Source organism: Dama dama, chromosome 19 (genome assembly GCF_033118175.1).
Source record: "Dama dama isolate Ldn47 chromosome 19, ASM3311817v1, whole genome shotgun sequence".
Classification (NCBI taxonomy): Eukaryota; Metazoa; Chordata; class Mammalia; order Artiodactyla; family Cervidae; genus Dama; species Dama dama.
In genome coordinates this window covers 9,174,378-9,192,953 of record NC_083699.1, presented here as the reverse complement: position 1 = coordinate 9,192,953, position 18,576 = coordinate 9,174,378, and the positions used below count along the sequence as shown (strand labels likewise).

At 39.6% G+C, this 18,576-nt stretch overlaps 1 protein-coding gene across 4 annotated transcripts in view; it reads right to left on the bottom strand.

The window, feature by feature from the left end:
• The window catches only part of MME (membrane metalloendopeptidase), a 107,030-nt gene that overhangs the window by 54,256 nt on the left and 34,198 nt on the right, over positions 1-18,576 (bottom strand). For all 4 annotated transcript variants that reach the window (XM_061168173.1, XM_061168175.1, XM_061168174.1 and 1 more), the window contains exons 4-8: positions 13,517-13,678; positions 12,261-12,341; positions 12,079-12,174; positions 11,841-11,959; positions 8,995-9,060 (exon numbers count right to left, since the gene is read on the bottom strand). In XM_061168173.1, the coding sequence (XP_061024156.1) occupies positions 8,995-9,060; positions 11,841-11,959; positions 12,079-12,174; positions 12,261-12,341; positions 13,517-13,678 (524 nt within the window). The remainder of the gene's footprint in view (positions 1-8,994; positions 9,061-11,840; positions 11,960-12,078; positions 12,175-12,260; positions 12,342-13,516; positions 13,679-18,576) is intronic.

The window sequence follows — 18,576 nt, the reverse complement described above, 5'->3', positions numbered from 1 at the left end:
AAAAAATAAAACACAGAAAACAAAAAACCTAAATATCTACGTAGTCTTTCCTTTAAAAATAAAACATTATAAATCCCAATGCTTGTAATAGCAGGTTCAAAGATGATAACTGGTTTTAAATGGTTGGGTAAAATCCACAATAGCAGTTTTGTGAGCTTTTAAGTTATACACTATTGGTGAGGTATTTACCAATACCCAACACCAGGAACTGTCACTCTAATTCTTTATTTTGCAAGACCAGGCAATAATATTTATATGTTGGCTCTGTTCAGAAATTGGATTCCTTCTGCTTAGAAAAAAAGCTGCTATTTGTTGGAGTTGCCAAAGAGCAAGACAGCAATGCCATTCAACTATTGTCCTTCACACTTAATATCTCTGTTAATAAGTAACAGCAAGTCCCAGGGAGGAACAGAGAGCGCTCTGGAAACACTGCCTGATATTTGTGCACCTTGGTATGCCGACAACCACGGACCAGAGGTTTCATTTCTGGGACACCTCAGCCTTAGCAATTTTCTGCCCTTCCCTTTCCCAGATATCATGTGGAGCATTAAGCAACTGAAAAGTCACAGAACTGTCTTATTCCTAACTGCTGATGCCAGGGGTGTTATTTAATAGTGTTACACAGGATGTTTCGTGAGGGAACACACAGGGCCCCCACCAGGAGAGATGTTTCCTCTCAGAAGACTGTGAAGTTTGTTCCACTTGACGAAGCATGTCAGGGATCATGCAGCTGCCACAACACAGAGACTTGCTCCCCAAAGACAGATACAGACACACAGAAACACACAGCGGTTCCTGGAGACGGGAAGTGAGAAAGTCCCCAGATGCTAGCAGGGTTCAGAAACAGGAGAAACATAGGACATGAGAGAATCCACTGCGGACGAACATGGGGGTGGTCAGAGGCTTTTGTCAGGTTATTAATGAGAGCACCTGCAGATTCACATGAGAATTTATTGTGTAACTTCTAAGGTTTGTTGCTTATGTTTGGGAAGGTGCATGTACTTCTTTTTACAAAGTTCAGTTGATCTAAAAAATTTCCCTTGTCATACCCACTAAGTCCCAAGTTCAAAAGCTCCTTTATGTTTTGTTAAACACAGATACTTGGGTGAAACCTCCTGACTATTAGTCACCTGGTGCCCAGAAAGAACAAAACGAGGTCAGCAGTTTCCCTTGCAGGATCTGTTTTTACCAAGTCAACCAAGCAGCAGTCAGAGCAATCCTTTTAAAAACCAAATCAAATCACATCTAAATTATCCACTGACCTGGAACGCCAGTCATTCACCTTTTATAACACTGCCTCCATTCACCTATTTCCTTAAATTATTTTTCATCATCTATCTCCTCTGATTCGAACCATGAGAATTCTATGTGAATTAGAGGTCATTTCTGCCTTGTTTCCTTGATATCCTTCCTGTCCAGAGGAGTATCTGTCACATAGTAGAAGCTCAATAAAAATATAGTTAAATTGTAAGTATACTGAGTAAATTTCCCTCACTGTCATCAGCCTTCTAATCGTAGTCCAAGTCCAGAGCAGTTTCTCTGAGCTTGCATTTTGGGTAAGCAGGCAAACAGAATCCTCTCTTGGTTTACCCTAAGTTCTAAAACCTGCTCATCTAAAGGACTGAAAATCTCAGTTTGTGCTATTTCCAGAGTAGGTGCAGCTTAGAGAATTTCCCTGGATTATGATTTCTCTTATTTAGTACACAAGCCTTGGATCATCTCTTTTGGGCTTCTAACCATCTCAGCCATATTCTAAGTCCTCTGTCTTCATCCCTAAAGTGTTTTCTTTTTTACTTTTCTTTTTTTAAATGAACATCACTTTTTCTAATTGCTCTAAATTTCTTCATAACTCTCACCTCCCTCTTCCTACCCTGCCATGCCGCATAGCAATATACTATACAGCTTCTAACCTCGAACTCCTTTGCTACCTCCTCAGGCTTTCATCAACTAGATGAGAGATTTTCTCACTTTTACTTTAGCCCTGAAATGCTCTATTCAGATGAATGTTCTGTTAATGTATAAACAAGTAAAATAAATCTTGAAGAATGTATACATGAAGCTGTGGCTACACAGATCACTGTTTCTGGCACATGCAAAGTGGTCTGAACATTCAGAAACCACTACTGTGGCTTATTCTACCTTCTCAGACAAACACAGAACATAAACATAGCTACAATCCAATTATGCTCCAATATTTGGTTACCTAACCTGTAGATTTCCTTATGAAGGAGGAAAAGATAACAATTAGCCTTGAAGTACTAAGGAGGTAGAGAAAGAGAAGGTTTGAAACCAATTCCATTCTCCTGAATAGAGTTTAAAAACTCTTCTGAAGGTGTGATTTTTCAAGAAAATTAAGGTTGCTATTCCTTTCAGTGAATCAGTATGCAAGCACTTTCTTACATGAAGTAGTTGGTTGGTTCCATTTTAAAATTCTGTGAATGGATGATTATTTTTTATGGGCAATGGGTATCTCTCATATTATTTTCCTAGCATAGAAAAATATATACTCTTGTACTGGGTAGAGTTGTTTCAAATCTCATTACTTCTGTCCTCTGACGTAGTGGTGTGTCATTAAGCGACATCTTCAGATAATCAGAATACCTCAGAAATAAAGTTCCATCTCTCCAGCAAGAGTGGCTCCTTGATGAACCCATTTTGAGAGCACAATTAAATCTCAATTTTTAAAATAAATGTATATATTTGTTCAGTATCTATACAGATGTAGATGTGGCCTTCCGCCTAATATTTGGCCAGAGGGACACTGTGTTATCAGTTTTACACTATAAACTCCTGGAAAAAGACAGTGCTTGTCTGGTTTGACACCTTGGGTCATCCACATGAGCCAGCTTAATTCACTGTTTTCAATGAGAACTGCTCTCCAGGTTTGTTTTTTTTTTTTTTTTTAAGGAATTGCACCATCTAGAAGTAAAACTAGTTGGGAATCAGAAGACAGGATCATGACCAGGGGAGCTACACAGTAGCTATTTCTCGCCAACTTCTCACAACAGAACCCTCTGTTCTCTTTCTTCTTGGTGGAGAAGGGGTCTACTTTCCTGAGTCACTGAGATGGGCTGACAGTACCAACTAGCTAATCAGAGAGCCTGGTTCCCTGGATACAGTGCTTGGGCAAGAGAAGGGCAGGTGGCCCAGTTAGGATCAGAGCCCTTTCCTCAGAAATCGATAGACCATAACAGAGATGGGATTTCTTTTCTCTAGATTGCAAAGCTTTCAGGGATCATCGTTGATGCTGCAACAGAGATAGTCTGCTAGAAAAGGACTCCAACACAGCAGAAAGTAGAGCCTTGAGAATGGGAAAAAGAGTTAAGATGATTCAATTGTACCCCTGGAACCAATCATGCTTGATTCATCCCTGGAACTTTACAGTGTGGCAAACAAAAAGAAAACGTTTTTTACAGAATTTAAGTTAGAGTAGGTTTCTATTGCATATAATTAATGTTCCTGACACATGGATCTTCTAATTCACGACTTGAGCAAATCATTTTACTTAATTGGGTCTCTATTTTCTTATTTCTAAAATGAGGGGTTGAAATAAATCCTTTAATGTCCCATTTAGCTTTTAAAGTCTGTGCATAAGTAAATATAATGAGAAAATATATGATACTATCATGTAAAAAATACAAGAATATATTTCCTTGAGTTGCTATTGTCTTTAAGGCCTATTCCCTCTTTAGGAGGGAAAGTACAGAAAACAAAAAGGAACTGAGGTATTTAAGTTCAGAACAATAACCAGAGGATACAATATGCATTTCTCAAAATATAACATTCAAAATTTCTAAATAAAAGCACACGAGTTTGAAAAGCAGCGAGTTTTTTGTTTTTGTTTTAACCAGAGAAAAATAGGTTTTGTTTTAAGGAAGGAGGTTAGACATAGTTCTTGAAAAAAATGCATTACCTATTTTCATCACTTAGTGGTATAATGGCACATTTTACTATTTTGAATGCCAAACAAATATTAGAACACAAAAATTCCATTCCTAGGATATCAGAAGCCCCCAAATACTTCAGTGTAGTGGAATGGACTTCCTTGTAACTACAAGTGCTATTTTCATTGCTCATAAGAAGTCTGGTTGTAGAATTGTAAGATGATTCCCTAGAAAGAGGGATCAAAAAAGACCTGGGGGAAATGGCCTTAGGTAATGATTTGATCAAGGAAATCTATAATTAGGGTCCCTTTGATCAGAAAGAATGCTTCCTCTTCCCCAGCCCCTGAGACATATCTGCAACCTGGATGCCATTTCATAGTGTGAAAATCACTGGCTAGAGTGACAGACAAAGGAGCCAGTCTTCTCTAGTCAAAGATAAAGCACCTTTCCTGGCTTCCCTGATACCTTCCCTCTCAACCATGCATCCATAGATTCCGCAATAGACACTAAATAAAAAGAGTATATAGAAATCTGCATGCTATGAGAACATATATGTTCTTCATCTAGACAAAAGCTCCAGGAAAGGCCTTCACGAGTAAGTAAAAGTCAAACTTAGACTATAGGGATTAGGAGAAAATCAGGATGGCTGGCCAGATGGCGTGTGCATGTGTGTGTGTGTGTGTGTGTGTAGTCATCCTGGCAAAGGAAACAGCATACATAAAAGTATATAAGTGAACAACCTAGAGGGGTGGGATGGGCTTGGGGGTGGGAGGGAGGCTCAAGAGGAAGGGAACATAAGGATACCTATGGCTGTTTCATGTTATATATGTCAGAAACCAACACAGTACTGTAAGCAATTATCCACCAATTAAAAATAAACACATTTTAGAAAGAATTAATAAAGTATATAAGTGAGAAAACCAATGAAAACCATTGTTATACTTGTACAATGATGTTGAGATTTATTCTAGCTTTATAAATTCTCCAGTAGTGTTATTTTGTTGTCCTATCCCTTTCACCATTTTTTATCCATGAATGATAAAACCCTAAAAAAAAAAAAAAAAAAAGTACTTGAAGGGACTGAATTCTTTCAGAGATAGCAAAGTAGTGGAAAAACGAGAATGAACTTTTATTTGATAGCTGGCTGGGGATGCAGATGAAACTAAGTGAGGGATTACAGGTAGTAATGACTGGGAAAGAGTAGCAAATATCATGAGGCAAATAGGTAGAAAATTGGAATTTTCTCCATAGTTATATACTCTTCCCCCTCCCCCTAATGCTCCAAAAGAATGGATTTGTACAGAAATGTTCTAGCAATTACCCATTTTCAGGATGACAGAATTTCATCTCATAAAAAAAAAAAGAATTCCATATTATATGCATATATTATATGCATCCTTGCAACTGGAAGGACGTTGCTTGGAGCTTGGAGCACTAGGCTGAGACATATTCTGAGGTCGGCGGTTAGGAGGAAGGAGTGCAGTGACCTTATAGCCATAGTTATGGAAGCATGCTGTGTGTTGCTTCTCTTATCCAGATCAGGGGAGGGCACCTAATTTGAGCTAATAATAACTTCCTAGCTGAAAGTGCTAGTGCTACTGAGTTTTCTAAATCATTTGTTCACTTAAAGAACTCTGCTACTATGAAATACTACTCTTAGGAAGTTGGAATGATGTATGGAAGGAACAGAGGATAGGGACTAAAGTTCTGTCTCTGGTTCTACTATTGTTTGAGTGAGGGTTCTGACAAAGACTGACAATCTTTGGGCCTTGGATTTCTCACTCATGAACTCTAATCACATTACTAATTCCAGATTTAATTTCCACTCCATTGTTTGACTATAAGTATTTTCCCAACCAGTGGATGCAATGAGTAGAGACTGCCAAATGTAAATATCTTTGGTCTGAGCTCCTCTTCTTTTCAGTAATAGAACCTTGTTCCCATTAACCAAATTTTAATAAGGCATACACATGGCCACTTGTTTAATACTACATTTCTCGGCCTCACTGATACTTAGCTGTGTCCACATGACAATATACTAAGCAATGAAAGGTATACAACTTCTGTGTCACTTACATAACAAGAAATTGCTTGTCTATCACTACCTCTTTTCTTTTTCTTATGAACTGAAATGTGAACAGGGCACTGGTGAACCAACTTTGACCAAACAGACTATAAATAAAACACTTGAGGAGGTCGATATTAGAGCAACAGGTCAAAGAAAACAGTGCTCCTGGCCATTCCCTTGAAGACAGCTTCCTACCTCTCCGGAGACAGAAATGAGCTTCTTGCTTGCTTGCTTGCTTGTATTTTTCAGTCTCTTTTTTACCACAATTTAGTTAGGACCCCAACTAATTTACAAACTCAAATGTCTAGAGGAACCACAAAGTCAATAAAAATCAATGAATTATCTCGATGAGGACTGCCCAAGTCTGGAGAACAAAGGCCCTATCTGAAGGAACAACCATAAAAAAACTCTGTCCCACAACCACATGGGGATGTAGGTCTAGGGTTTCCAATTCTGCTAATTTATCAGGAGATCTGGATTCTCAAGTAAAATCTTCAATTTTTATAAAATCTTGGCAACTAATATAAAAATTTTTAAAAATTAGCCACAGGTTAAACAAAATGCCTCTCTATGACTCAAACCTATAACCTAGATTAATTATGACATTCTATTAATTATGAGGCAATATTGAATACAAAATGCACAAATACACCATCCCCTTAACAACAGGATCCTCTCCAAAAGAAAAAATGCCAAAAGGAAACTTTATCACATTATGTGTATACACTGACTGCCAGGTATACCTTGATATCAGGAATGTTAAAATACAAAAAATACGCATCCTTTTTGTTGTTGTTTAGTTGCCAAGTCATGTCTGACTCTTTTGAGTCCCCATGGACTGGAGCCCGCCAGGCTCCTCTGTCCACAGGATTTCCCAGGCAAGAGTACCGGAGTGGGCAGCCATTTCCTTCTCCAGGGGATCATCCTGGACCAGGGACTAAACCGAAATCTCCTGGATTGGCAGGCAAATTTTTTGCCACGGAGTCACCAGGGAAGTCCTCACACATCTTTATAAGGTTGGATAAATTTAGTATGTTTTTAGGACAGAATCCTAAATTTGACAAACATTCCAGTTACTACCAATGAAAATGTAGTATAATGAGCCAAAATTCTTCAATCACCCTCAACTCTGCAATAGGAAGCAGCTAGACGGCTTGTAAAGCCAACAACTGCAACCCACACGATACCTGCATTATCAAGAACTCAAATATCCCACACCCATTTGATTGTCTATGACATTAATTGTGGACTTTTATATTTATGTTTTTCTTCATTTCAATGCTGTGTAGCCACTCATAAAGATACTTTATAGTGAATTTATTCCATGGCTTTTGAACTCAATAATGCAGCAAAATGCACACTCAGTATGAACATAAAGAGCTAATATTTTAATTAAGAAGTAATTCCAGTCACACCACCTCTGACCCATTAGAATCAAAGGTAACTAAACTTACTTCTGAGCCTCAAATTAGGAAAGAAAACATTTATGGAACCAAAACCTTCCCCAAATACTTAATACATTACACTGCTAAGTTTATCTTCTGTGGTTCCTTTATATCAACAGGCAAGTGCACACCCACACCAGCTTGAGCAAGGCAAAGCTGTGAGACAATAAGAAGCGGTGTTGTGGGGTGTGATGGACAGAGTCAGAAGGTGGCCACAAAGGTTTGTCTGAACCCAGTGCCCCATGCGGATAGCCCTCTGAAAGTCAAATAGGAAGGCTCTAGAAGAATGGTGCTGAGTACAGTGTATGTACTTACTGGACCATTCCCCAGTCTTCACTGGCACTGACCTAGACCATGATTCACCTGTTCATTTTTTAAATCATTCAAATTTATAGAGAAAATAAGACATTTAAAATTGGCTTTTCAGGGAGAATGGATACACCATGATATGGTTGTTGATAACACCCTCAGATATGCAGATGACACCACTTTAACGGCAGAAAGTGAAGAACTAAAGAGCCTCTTAATGATGGTGAAAGAGGAGAGTTAAAAAAACTGGCTTAAAACTCAACATTAGAAAACCGAAGATTATAGAATCTGGTCCCATCACTTCATGGGAAACAGAAGGGAAAAAAGTGGAAACACAACAGATTTTATTTTCTTGGGCTCCAAAATCACTGTGACAGCAGCCATGAAATTAAAAGACGCTTGCTCCTTGGAAGAAAAGCTATGACAAACCTAGACAGAGTATTAAAAAGCAGAGACATTATTTTGCCAACAAAGGTTCATATAGTCAAAGTTGTGGTTTTTCCAGTAGTCATGTACAGATGTGAGAGTTGGACCATAAGGAAAGCTAAGCACCAAAGAATTGATGTTTTTCAACTGTGGTACTAGAGAAGACTCTTAGGAGTCCCTTGGACAGCAAGATCAAACCAGTCAATCCTGAGGAAAATCAACCCTGAATATTCCTTGGACGGACTGATGCTGAAGTTGAAGCTCTAATACTCCGGCTACCTGATGTGAAGAGCTGACTCATTAGAAAAGACCCTGATGCTGGGAAAGATTGAGGACACGAGAAGGGTGTGACAGAGGATGAGATAGTTGGAATGCATCATCGACTCAATGGACATGAGTTTAAGCAAATTGTGGGAGATAGTGAGGGACAGGGAAGCCGGGTATGTTGCAGTTCATGGGGTCACAAAGCGTAGGACAGGGCTTTCACAAAGGGTAGGACAGAGCTTAGTGACTGAACAACATTCGTATGCTGAGCCCCTTTATTGTTCACCTGAAACTATCACAACATTGTTAATGGGTTATACTCCAACATAAAATAAAAAGTTAAAAATAAATAAGTAAATAAAATTGGCTTTTAAAAATGGGCCACACGACTTAAATACTGAGAATCAAGACACAAACAAGGAATTTCAAGTTTCTTTGTTTCTTAAAAGCTCTTCATTTGTTCTGTTGAGAATACTCAGTCAGTCAAAGGAAGCTCACTATTATGTATGATTTTCAGTATCTGCCTGAGTGAAGAAGATAGAGGGTTTAGTTTAAATTCTGTAGCTTAGTTTTGTTGGTTTTTTGTTTCTGTTTTTACCTCTTTATATGCTGCAGTGCATTCATAGTAGTCTCTGGAAGGCAGGCCAAGTTGAGGTTGGTCAATCTATAAAAAACGTACAAAGAAGAAAATATTCAGTTGATATAGAACAGTTTGACAAATTATAAGCATGCCTACCTATGTGTAAGCACGATCTTAGTGTTCTTGCTCTATATAACAAGCTAACACTGAGTGAATATACAATTAAGAAGTGGTTTCCACAATACTTCTCAGTGTTAAACTGATGGGTAGGTGAGACAATCTGGAAGATCATACTACAGATATTTGAGAGAAACCAATGAAATCTTAAACCCACAAAAACCATATGGGGAAGGAGTTGAATGTATAACAATGGGAGAGATGAACAAATACACATTAGAATCTAGGACTGGGGAGTTTTATACTTTTATAGGACATTTCAGGTCCCTGAGCTTCTAATATACTCCCTTGCTGGATGTTTTCTTCTGCTCCTACCCTTAACTGTAATGGAAAAAAAAAAACCCAAAAAACCAAAAAACAAATAAAAGGTAGAAAACCTCTATGGTGACTCAAGAAATTCTAAGCTAGTAGAAATCTTGCCAGAGATTTTTTTGAGACTCTCTACCCTAAGAGGGGGCTTCCTTGGTAGCTCAGTTGGTAAAGAATCTGCCTGCAATGCAGGAGATGGGGGTTCAATCCCTGGGTCGGGAAGATTCCACGGAGAAGTGAATGTGTTAGTATTTTTGCCTGGAGAATCCCTATGGAAGAGGAGCCTTGTGGGCTATAGTCCATGAGGTGACAAAGAGCCGGACATGACTGAGCAACTTACACACACACACACGCCCTAACAGGACAGAGGAGACTCCTCTTCGGTTCTCTTCAGAGCTGCCCCGCTCAGGACGTCAGCAGACCCAGCTGCCAACTGAGCGTATGAAAGAGGTAACCCATCTCTGCTCCAGCACGTCCACTCCACCTTGGATCCCCCACGAAAGCTCCTAGACATCCTCGCAACATTTTAAGTGTCAGGAAGCACTTAACAAGAGGCTTCCTGTGTGCTGTTTTGGATCTATCAGGAACCCTCTGGCCCTTATTGATTCCTGAATATTCAGGAATTAAGAGGAGAGGCACACCTTTCCCAGGGCTGAGGAATCCAGGCATTTCTCATTAAGGTGATAAGTACCCTCTTCCTTTTTACAAGCCAAACGGTAAAAGGTGATAGTTTGCAACTCTCTCTTTGATAGGGATCATCTTATGTTTTGTAAGTCTGGAATTTTAATCTTTATCTTTGCTGAGAATAACTACAGTATATATGCCCACGCCATGTTGATTAAGACACCTTTGCTCCATCAGAACTTTGTGTCTTTCTTTCTTTCTGTCTTCCTCTCTCTATTTCTCTATTTCTGGCTAATTCCTTGGAGCGCGGAGGCCCGCTGAGCTCACTTTCTTGCCCGGGCTTCTAAGCCCCTCTGGAGAAGGCGCACTGCGCCTTCACCCACTCGAGAGGGCGCCCGGTGCCCACGTGCAGCAGCGCGACCCCTAAGAACAGGGCTCTATTGGCTTTCCACCTAAACCAGGGGATATCGGCCTCTTTCTCTCTCTTACTTTCTTATCGTCGACTCCGGACCACCAGGTTCCGGTCCATTAAAGGACCAACAGTGAGATTCCCTCCTACGTGCTGCACGGTAAGTGGGTAAAGTAAACTAGAGCATTTGTGGGCGGAAGTGGGGATCCTAGCAGTGTAAAGACACAGAACCCAGAAGACTGGCGGGGAGAGAGCCAGAAGGCATCCCCACAGGAGGGGCCCTGTTCCTTCTCTAACCTTCTGAGCCTCCTTAGCAGCCCTCATAGGGTGATCAAGCAGGAGGCTGGCATTCCACAGCCAAGGGAGAGACTCCAGGAAGACAGAAAGGGTCCACTGCAGACAAGAGTCAGGTTCAATTGTCTTCATGGTTTTAATAAAAATGACCATAAGGATTTATATAACTGTGCCATACATAAGCTTCTGTGACCTGTGACTTTTGGTAGTTTCTTTTACAGGAGACTAAAGAAAAGCTCTGTAAATGTTTTACTCCATTCTAAACATACTTATTAAGTACTAATCTCATCTTAGGAGATGTCTTAGGTTAACCTAAATGAATAGTTTATACTCTAAAAAAAAAATCAAATAAGGCCCTTTAAGAAGAATGACATTTTGCTTTCTTTAACTGGGGAAAAAAGTACAGATGTAGCAAGCACCAAATTATGTTCAAAATCCCATTTTTATGATCTTTTTGGAGTCAATTAGGAATTTCTGATTTCCAACCTATATTTAAACTAGACCATGCTCCTTGCATGAACATACAGAGAAATCAAGTGCTTTTTCTAAATTGTTGTTTAGTCACTAAGTTGTGTCCAACTCTTTGTGACCCCATGGACTGTAGCCCACCAGGCTCCTCTGTCCCTGGGATTCTCCAAGCCAAGAATACTGGAATGGGCTGCCATGCCCTCCTCCAGGGGATCTTCCTGCCCCAGGGATCAAAGTCAAGTCTCCTGCATTGGCAGGTGAATTCTTTACCACTGAGCCACCAGGGAAGCCCCTTTTCTAAACAGGAGAGACCTGAAGTCTTTAATTTCTTATCATTTATTTTTATAAAGGGAGAGCTATCTAAACAAAGATAGCAGAAAGGACAGTTGAATGTCTAACACACAGCATCAAGAAAACAGTTTCAAAATTGGAAATCCAGGTATCTGTCCTTGAATTTATTACCACTTTGTTCCTACAATTCAAATAAGAACAAGCCTTATTTCTAAATATCAATAACAACAATGCATGTGAATGTTTTATCACAATTTAAAGATAACTCTGGCTGCTGGCCATACAAACTTACATGAATTATATGATTCGTAGAGTTTTTATCATCAGTGCCAACAAAAAAATTAATAATGACTTTTTTTCCATATTTAGAATTCAGTTGTGCAATAGATTTCTCAGCTGTCCAAGAAGAACCTGAAGAAATGAAAGGTGAAGTATTATCATTAGATGCTTAATGCATTAATATGATACTATAGTATAGTAATAACAGATTTTACACAGACGTAATTTTTTTAAAGGGAAGACCGTCTCACCATATTTTTGCTCCCAGTTGTCCAGCGCCACCGGCCAGTCGTAAATATCTGGCAACAGTCTGAGTAGAGGTTCTCCGCCTCGGCTCTCAATAGCAGCTTTTAGAAATAATGAATATAAATATATTATGAAGTCTATGCATATTTTGGCATACTCCAAATAATATAAAATAAAGAGCACTTACTTTCATTTATACAAGACCTATATAACATTTTTGCTTTCTGCACCGCTATTATATCTTCAGTTTTGGGTTCCTGAAGGACATCTGAAATGGAGTGTTGGTAAAATGCATCAGTATAATCGCTCATGTGCAGCTCTAAATAACATTTTCCAATATGTTTGGTTAAAAAAAAAAAAGCTTATGTGTTCATACCTCTCCCATTCCAAAACCCTATGGGAAAAACCAAACTCCTTATCAGATCATTATTCCTGGTGTAGAAGGAGGAGTTACTTTGATTAGCCAACTTAAATGAAAGTCTTTTTGACTAGATTATTAGTTTCTGGTGAACAGTGATACATACTGCTCTGCCGTACAGAAGTTACTTTTTCTGATATTGAGATTAAAAAGAAAACAAATTTGTTTTTGGAATTTGGAATTTAATATGATAATCTTCTTGATGGTTGGAGGGTAATTATTTTTGTGTGATCATACTGTTCATGCTCCAAATGAAATGTTCTACTTGCTTGGATATTAAAAAATAGTAAAAAAAAATTTTTTTTATTTTTACAATGTAACTTCTAAACGAGAACACAGAATGTAGGATAACAAAGGACTAGACACAACTTCCTCAACTTCCCAGGGAGGATGTCTTGATTATATCTGGATTAGAACAGATTTACCTAGTCTGAGAAGGCAAATCTTGGTAATATCTTACAGCAACTTCAACACAGGGCCAGGGTAGAAAGACATGCATGTCCTGTTTAGTGGCAATCGTTTAATTTCTCCTGTAAAATGCATAAAGATGCCACTTTCATGGATAATAAAACATTTATCATGTTACATGCAAATGAAAGCAGGAATGCTGAAATGCCAACATATTCATTTTTGTGTCTTCCATCCTTAGAGTGACTCAGCAATGGTCCACAAAACTTGGAGGGATTATCAACTTTTAATTTTGTGTGACATTCCCTGTAATGGCTTTTACACTCCCAAGTAAAATCTTGAAAATGGATGTTATTTAGTTGCTAAGTTGTATCTGACTCTTTTGTGACCCCATAGACTATGGCCCACCAGGCTCTTCTGTCCATGGGATTTCCCAGGCAAGGATAATGGAGTGGGTTGCCATTTCCTTCTTCAGGGGAATCTTCCTGACCCAGGGGCTCGAACCCACATCTCCTTCACTGGCAGACAGATTCTCTACCACTGAGCCACCTGGGAAGGCCTTAAAATGGATATATGAAGACAGAAATCTTTGATACATAGACTTAAACTTCACTAACCTTTCAAAACGACTTCTAATTCATCTCTTAAAATGTCAAAGTTACTGTAACGAGAGCTGGTCTCAGGAATGACGTTGCGTTTCAACCAGCCTCCGCAAGCATATTTGAAAAAGTCTGTACAAGGCTCAACAGAGGCATCCATGTTCTGGATCAGTCGAGCGGCTGAAAGACCAGAGAAAGGATGAGATAAAGTGAAGGGATTGTTTCATAAGTAGTTTGGACGGGGAGAAAAAAAGAGACACGTTACTTCTTTATGATCAAGTCAACTGAACCGATGCTCTTCTTTTCACTTGTGGAACTGTGGACTTAGTTTGAATGATGAATATTATGGCTGGTTTTATTCTTGAGAGGTCTGGGTCCTCCTATCCTGCATCTTACCTCTTTCTTTAAATAACCAAGCATCTCACTAGTTTCTACCTCAGATGAAAGAAAGAATGCAGGCCTGCCTTAGCCGTTTCTGGGCCTGGGCCTGGAGTCACCCTTCACTCTGATAACTTTGGCTGCTGACTTTGTTCTTCAAGGTGCTGTGACCTTTGAACATCTCTGAGGCTCTAAGGCATCTGGGATTGTTAATAGATTTTAGTGTTTCAGTAAAGATCTGAAGCTACAGTTAATACCTCTTGGCGTCTACTTACAAAACTGCAATTCATACTGGATATCCAATTTGCATTTGTGTATGTAGAGTCTGTCATTATAAAATTAGCTGTAAGCTTGGTAGTTTTTCTTTCATCCATGATTTTATCTTTGATAATTATGATGAAAAAACAAATCAACCAATGTTGATTGTTGTTATTTACAATGTGCAAAACACTTGACTATACTAGGTGTCTCAGTTAATAGAAAGGGATATAAAGAGAAGATGTACAAAGAGAAAAATATTATATTATCTACAGGACTGCTATGCTCACAATTTCTACATCTGGAATAGTGAGAAAACCCTACCACTGCCCTCCCCACATTCTTTCTCATACAAGTTGAACTGTTCTGCAGGGAAAACAAAAGAGCAATTGAGAATTCATCTGCATCAAGAGAGTATAAGTTCTCAAGTGAGCTTTTGAAAATCCTTTGCCTTTTGAATAAATAAATTAATTAAACACTTTTAAAGAACTGCTGAGCTGTGTGGATTTTTCCAGCTTGAAATGGTAAATCTGTCTGCCAGCTGAGCCTCGAGCCCCCACTTCTGACCACTTCTGGACACATTTGCCTGGCTGTCATCTTAGTCTCCATCTCTTTAAGACTAAACCCTCTGTTCAGTTCAGTTCAGTCACTCAGTCATGTCCGACTCTTTGCAACCCCATGAATCTCAGCACGCCAGGCCTCCCTGTCCATCACCGACTCCCGGAGTTTACCCTAACTCATGTCCATCAAGTTGGTGATGCCATCCAGCCATCTAATCCTCTGTCATCCCCTTCTCCTCCTGCCCACAATCCCTCCCAGCATCAGGGTCTTTTCCAATGAGTCAACACTTCACATGAGGTGGCCAAAGTACTGGAGTTTCAGCTTCATCATCAATCCTTCCAAAGAACACCCAGGATTGATCTCCTTTAGGATGGACTGGTTGGATCTCCTTGCAGTTCAAGGGACTCTCAAGAGTCTTCTCCAACACCACAGTTCAAAAACATCAATTCTTTGGTGCTCAGCTTTCTTCACAGTCCAACTCTCACATTCTTACATGACCACTGGAAAAGCCATAGCCTTGACTACACAGACCTTTGTTGGCAAAGTAATGTCTCTGCTTTTTAATTTGCTGTCTAAGTTGGCCATAACTTTCCTTCCAAGGAATAAGCGTCTTTTAATTTCATGGCTGCAATCACCATCTGCAGTGATTTTGGAACCCCCAAAAATAAAGCCTGCCACTGTTTCCACTGTTTCCCCATCTATTTCCCATTAAGTGATGGGACCGGATGCCATGATCTTAGTTTTCTGAATGTTGAGTTTTAAGCCAACTTTTTCACTCTCCTCTTTCACTTTCATCAAGACGCTCTTTAGTTCTTCTTCACTTTCTGCCATAAGGGTGGTGTCATCTGCATATCTGAGGTTACTGATATTTCTCCTGGCAAACTGGATTCGAGCTTGTGCTTCCTCCAGCCCAGCGTTTCTCATGATATACTCTGCATATAAGTTAAATAAGCAGGGTGACAATATACAGCCTTGATGTACTCCTTTTCCTATCTGGAACCAGTCTGTTGTTCCATGTCCAGTTCTAACTGTTGCTTCCTGGCCTGCATACAGGTTTCTCAAGAGGCAGGTCAGGTGGTATGGTATGCCCATCTCTTGAAGAATTTTCCATGGTTTATTGTGATCCACACAGTCAAAGGCTTTGGCATAGTCCATAAAGCAGAAATAGACAGTTTTCTGGAACTCTCTTGCTTTTTTGATGATCCAGTGGATGTTGGCAATTTGATCTCTGGTTCCTCTGCTTTTTCTAAAACCAGCTTGAACAGCTGGAAGTTCACAGTTCACATATTGCTGAAGCCTGGCTTGGAGAATTTTAAGCATTACTTTAATAGCATGTGAGATGAGTGCAATTGTGCGGTAGTTTGAGCATTCTTTGTATCGCCTCCAAACCAGTCTTCTCTGGATGTTTGTACTTTGGCATTCAGTACAATTGTTATCACTGCCTCCCAGGTTTGAAATCTTGAGTAGAATTCTGTATTTAATGCTCTCTCTTGGGCTATCAGTAACTCTTTTGCCTCTTTCTTATACTCTAGACAATCAATGTCAACCTAGTTTACATCCTCATCCCTTTTGACTAGATGTCACCCAACTGCTCCTCTTGCATTCAACGCTTATTCTCTACTTCTATACATATGTTGCACATCTTTCACAGGTTAAACTTCCCCAAAGACCCTTTTGCTCTAGCTCCTCCCTTGCTCAAAAATGTCAGTGGCTTGACACTGCCCAGGTTAAATTACGAACTCTTTAACTTGGCTAATCAAAAGTCTCTACCTTCTCTCGTTTCTCCTCTCTGGGTTTTCACAAAAACAGTGTACTTCGGCCAGGTGGGTTTTGCCGCATGCACCGCAAACTCCTGTGCTTCTCTACCCTGCATCTTTGTTTCTCTCCTCCTCACTCCCCGCTTTTAAATAACAGTTTTATTGGGGTACAGTTCCTTTGCACTGTTGTGTTAGTTTCCCTGCACAGCAGAGTGAATCAGCTGCACATAAATATATATTCCCCCTTTGTCACCACAGAGCCGTGGGTAGAGTTCCCTGGGCCATAGAGTAGGTTCCTGTCAGTTATTTATTTTATACATAGTAGCATATACATGTCAATCCCAGTCTCCCAGTTCATCCCACCTTCTCTTCCCTCACCTTGGTATCCGTACATTTGTGTCTTTATTTCTGCTTTGCAAATAGGTCCATCTGTACCATTTTCCTAGATTCCACATACATGTGTTAATATACGATTTTTTTTTTTCGTCCTTCTGACTTACTTCCCACTGTATGACATGCTCAGGGTTTACCCATGTCTCTGCAAATGGCACAATTTCGTTCCTTTTTTATGGCTGAGTAGAAACTTGGCCCTTTTAACTTATCCTCCCATTCCTTCCAAATTCTAAATCCACTATTCAAGGTTCAGCTTCTGTCCCATCTCTTCCAAACCATAGGGAAAATTTCTTTCTCTGAACTCCTGGGAGGTCACTGTCTCACTCAGTCTTAAATGCTCTAGATTAAGCTGTTTTGAATTTCTTATATGAATACCTGCTGAGTCTTCCTAACCATTCTGTTGATGAACTCAACCTCTTTGTACCCCTGTCACCTGGAATGTTCAGTAAAATGCATTAAGTTTGTATGATGACATTACCGAATCATCAATGAGTCCCTTTACTTGTTCCTCCTACACGTCTCCTTCCCCAGTTCCCGCAGCTCAGACCAGTTCTCATTTCAAAGCCTCCAGAGTCAATTGACTGAAGTCAATACTTGCAGTTCCCACTGTTCCCACTCTTTCTCGGTCCTTCCTCTCTAAGGGTCTATTCATGCCTTTTCACCAAAGTATGGCCCCAGGCCACTCCCCATGCCATCCATCCGTGTGTCAACTGGATTCACACCATCCTAGCATTTCAGCATGCCGTTTTCCACTCCAAAGCATTCAATATTCCACTACAAAGTATTCAATCCTCTCACATTCATAATAAAATCCAGATTCATAGCACATTCTAACCTTAATATACCTAGAGAAGCTTCTCTCACCACTTTCTTACATGAGCCATCTGCCCCAATTAAATGAATGTATTCATTTTATGCTATGAAACATCTTACGGTTCTCCATTTCTGTAACTTTGACTATGTTGCCTCAACCCTTGTCAAAATATCCTTTTTTATTTTTTCACATTCAGAAATTTCAGGCTCATTCACGGCCCAGTTCAAATCATTTTTCTTCATGAAGGACTGTCTCTACAAAGCCCATACTGGCTGACATTCATTTTTCTGTTGGAAAACCCATTGCCTCTTCACCTGGATTGTGGTTCCTGTAAAGGCAGAGATACAATTTCCAGCTTTCTCTCAGAGCCTAACATTGTGCTCGATCAAGACTTGTCAGTAAAAACTCTAACTTAAAACCTCAGGTAAAGATTAAGAAATGGATCCTAAAAAGGTAGAGAGAAAATGAAAATCTCTTAAACTTTTAAGGAAATGAAGATATGATGACAGGGGAAATAAAAATAAAGATCCTAAATAGTAGAAGATTATTATGTAAAGTGAAAAGCCAGAAAACTGGAACCTGAAGGGACTACTACCTAAAGACAGTCTCAGCACACATTTTTTTAGTGATTTTATACAACTCTTGTCTTTCAACATACTTTAAAAAATGTAAGCTGAATGTTGTAAAGGCAACCACCATTTTGAAGGCACTTCTACTTTCTTCTATTCTCTGAGGAAATAGATGGCTTCTATCCTAACACCACAAAGAGCCATAGACTCCTCGTTAGGAGGGCATCGAACACATACTGACCCAGCCTGAATGAAAAGGAGGAGCAGTTGCTGAAGTTCCACATTCATGAGTGCAGATACATGCCACGTTCACACAGCCTCACCTCCCACAACGAAAAGGACGATCCT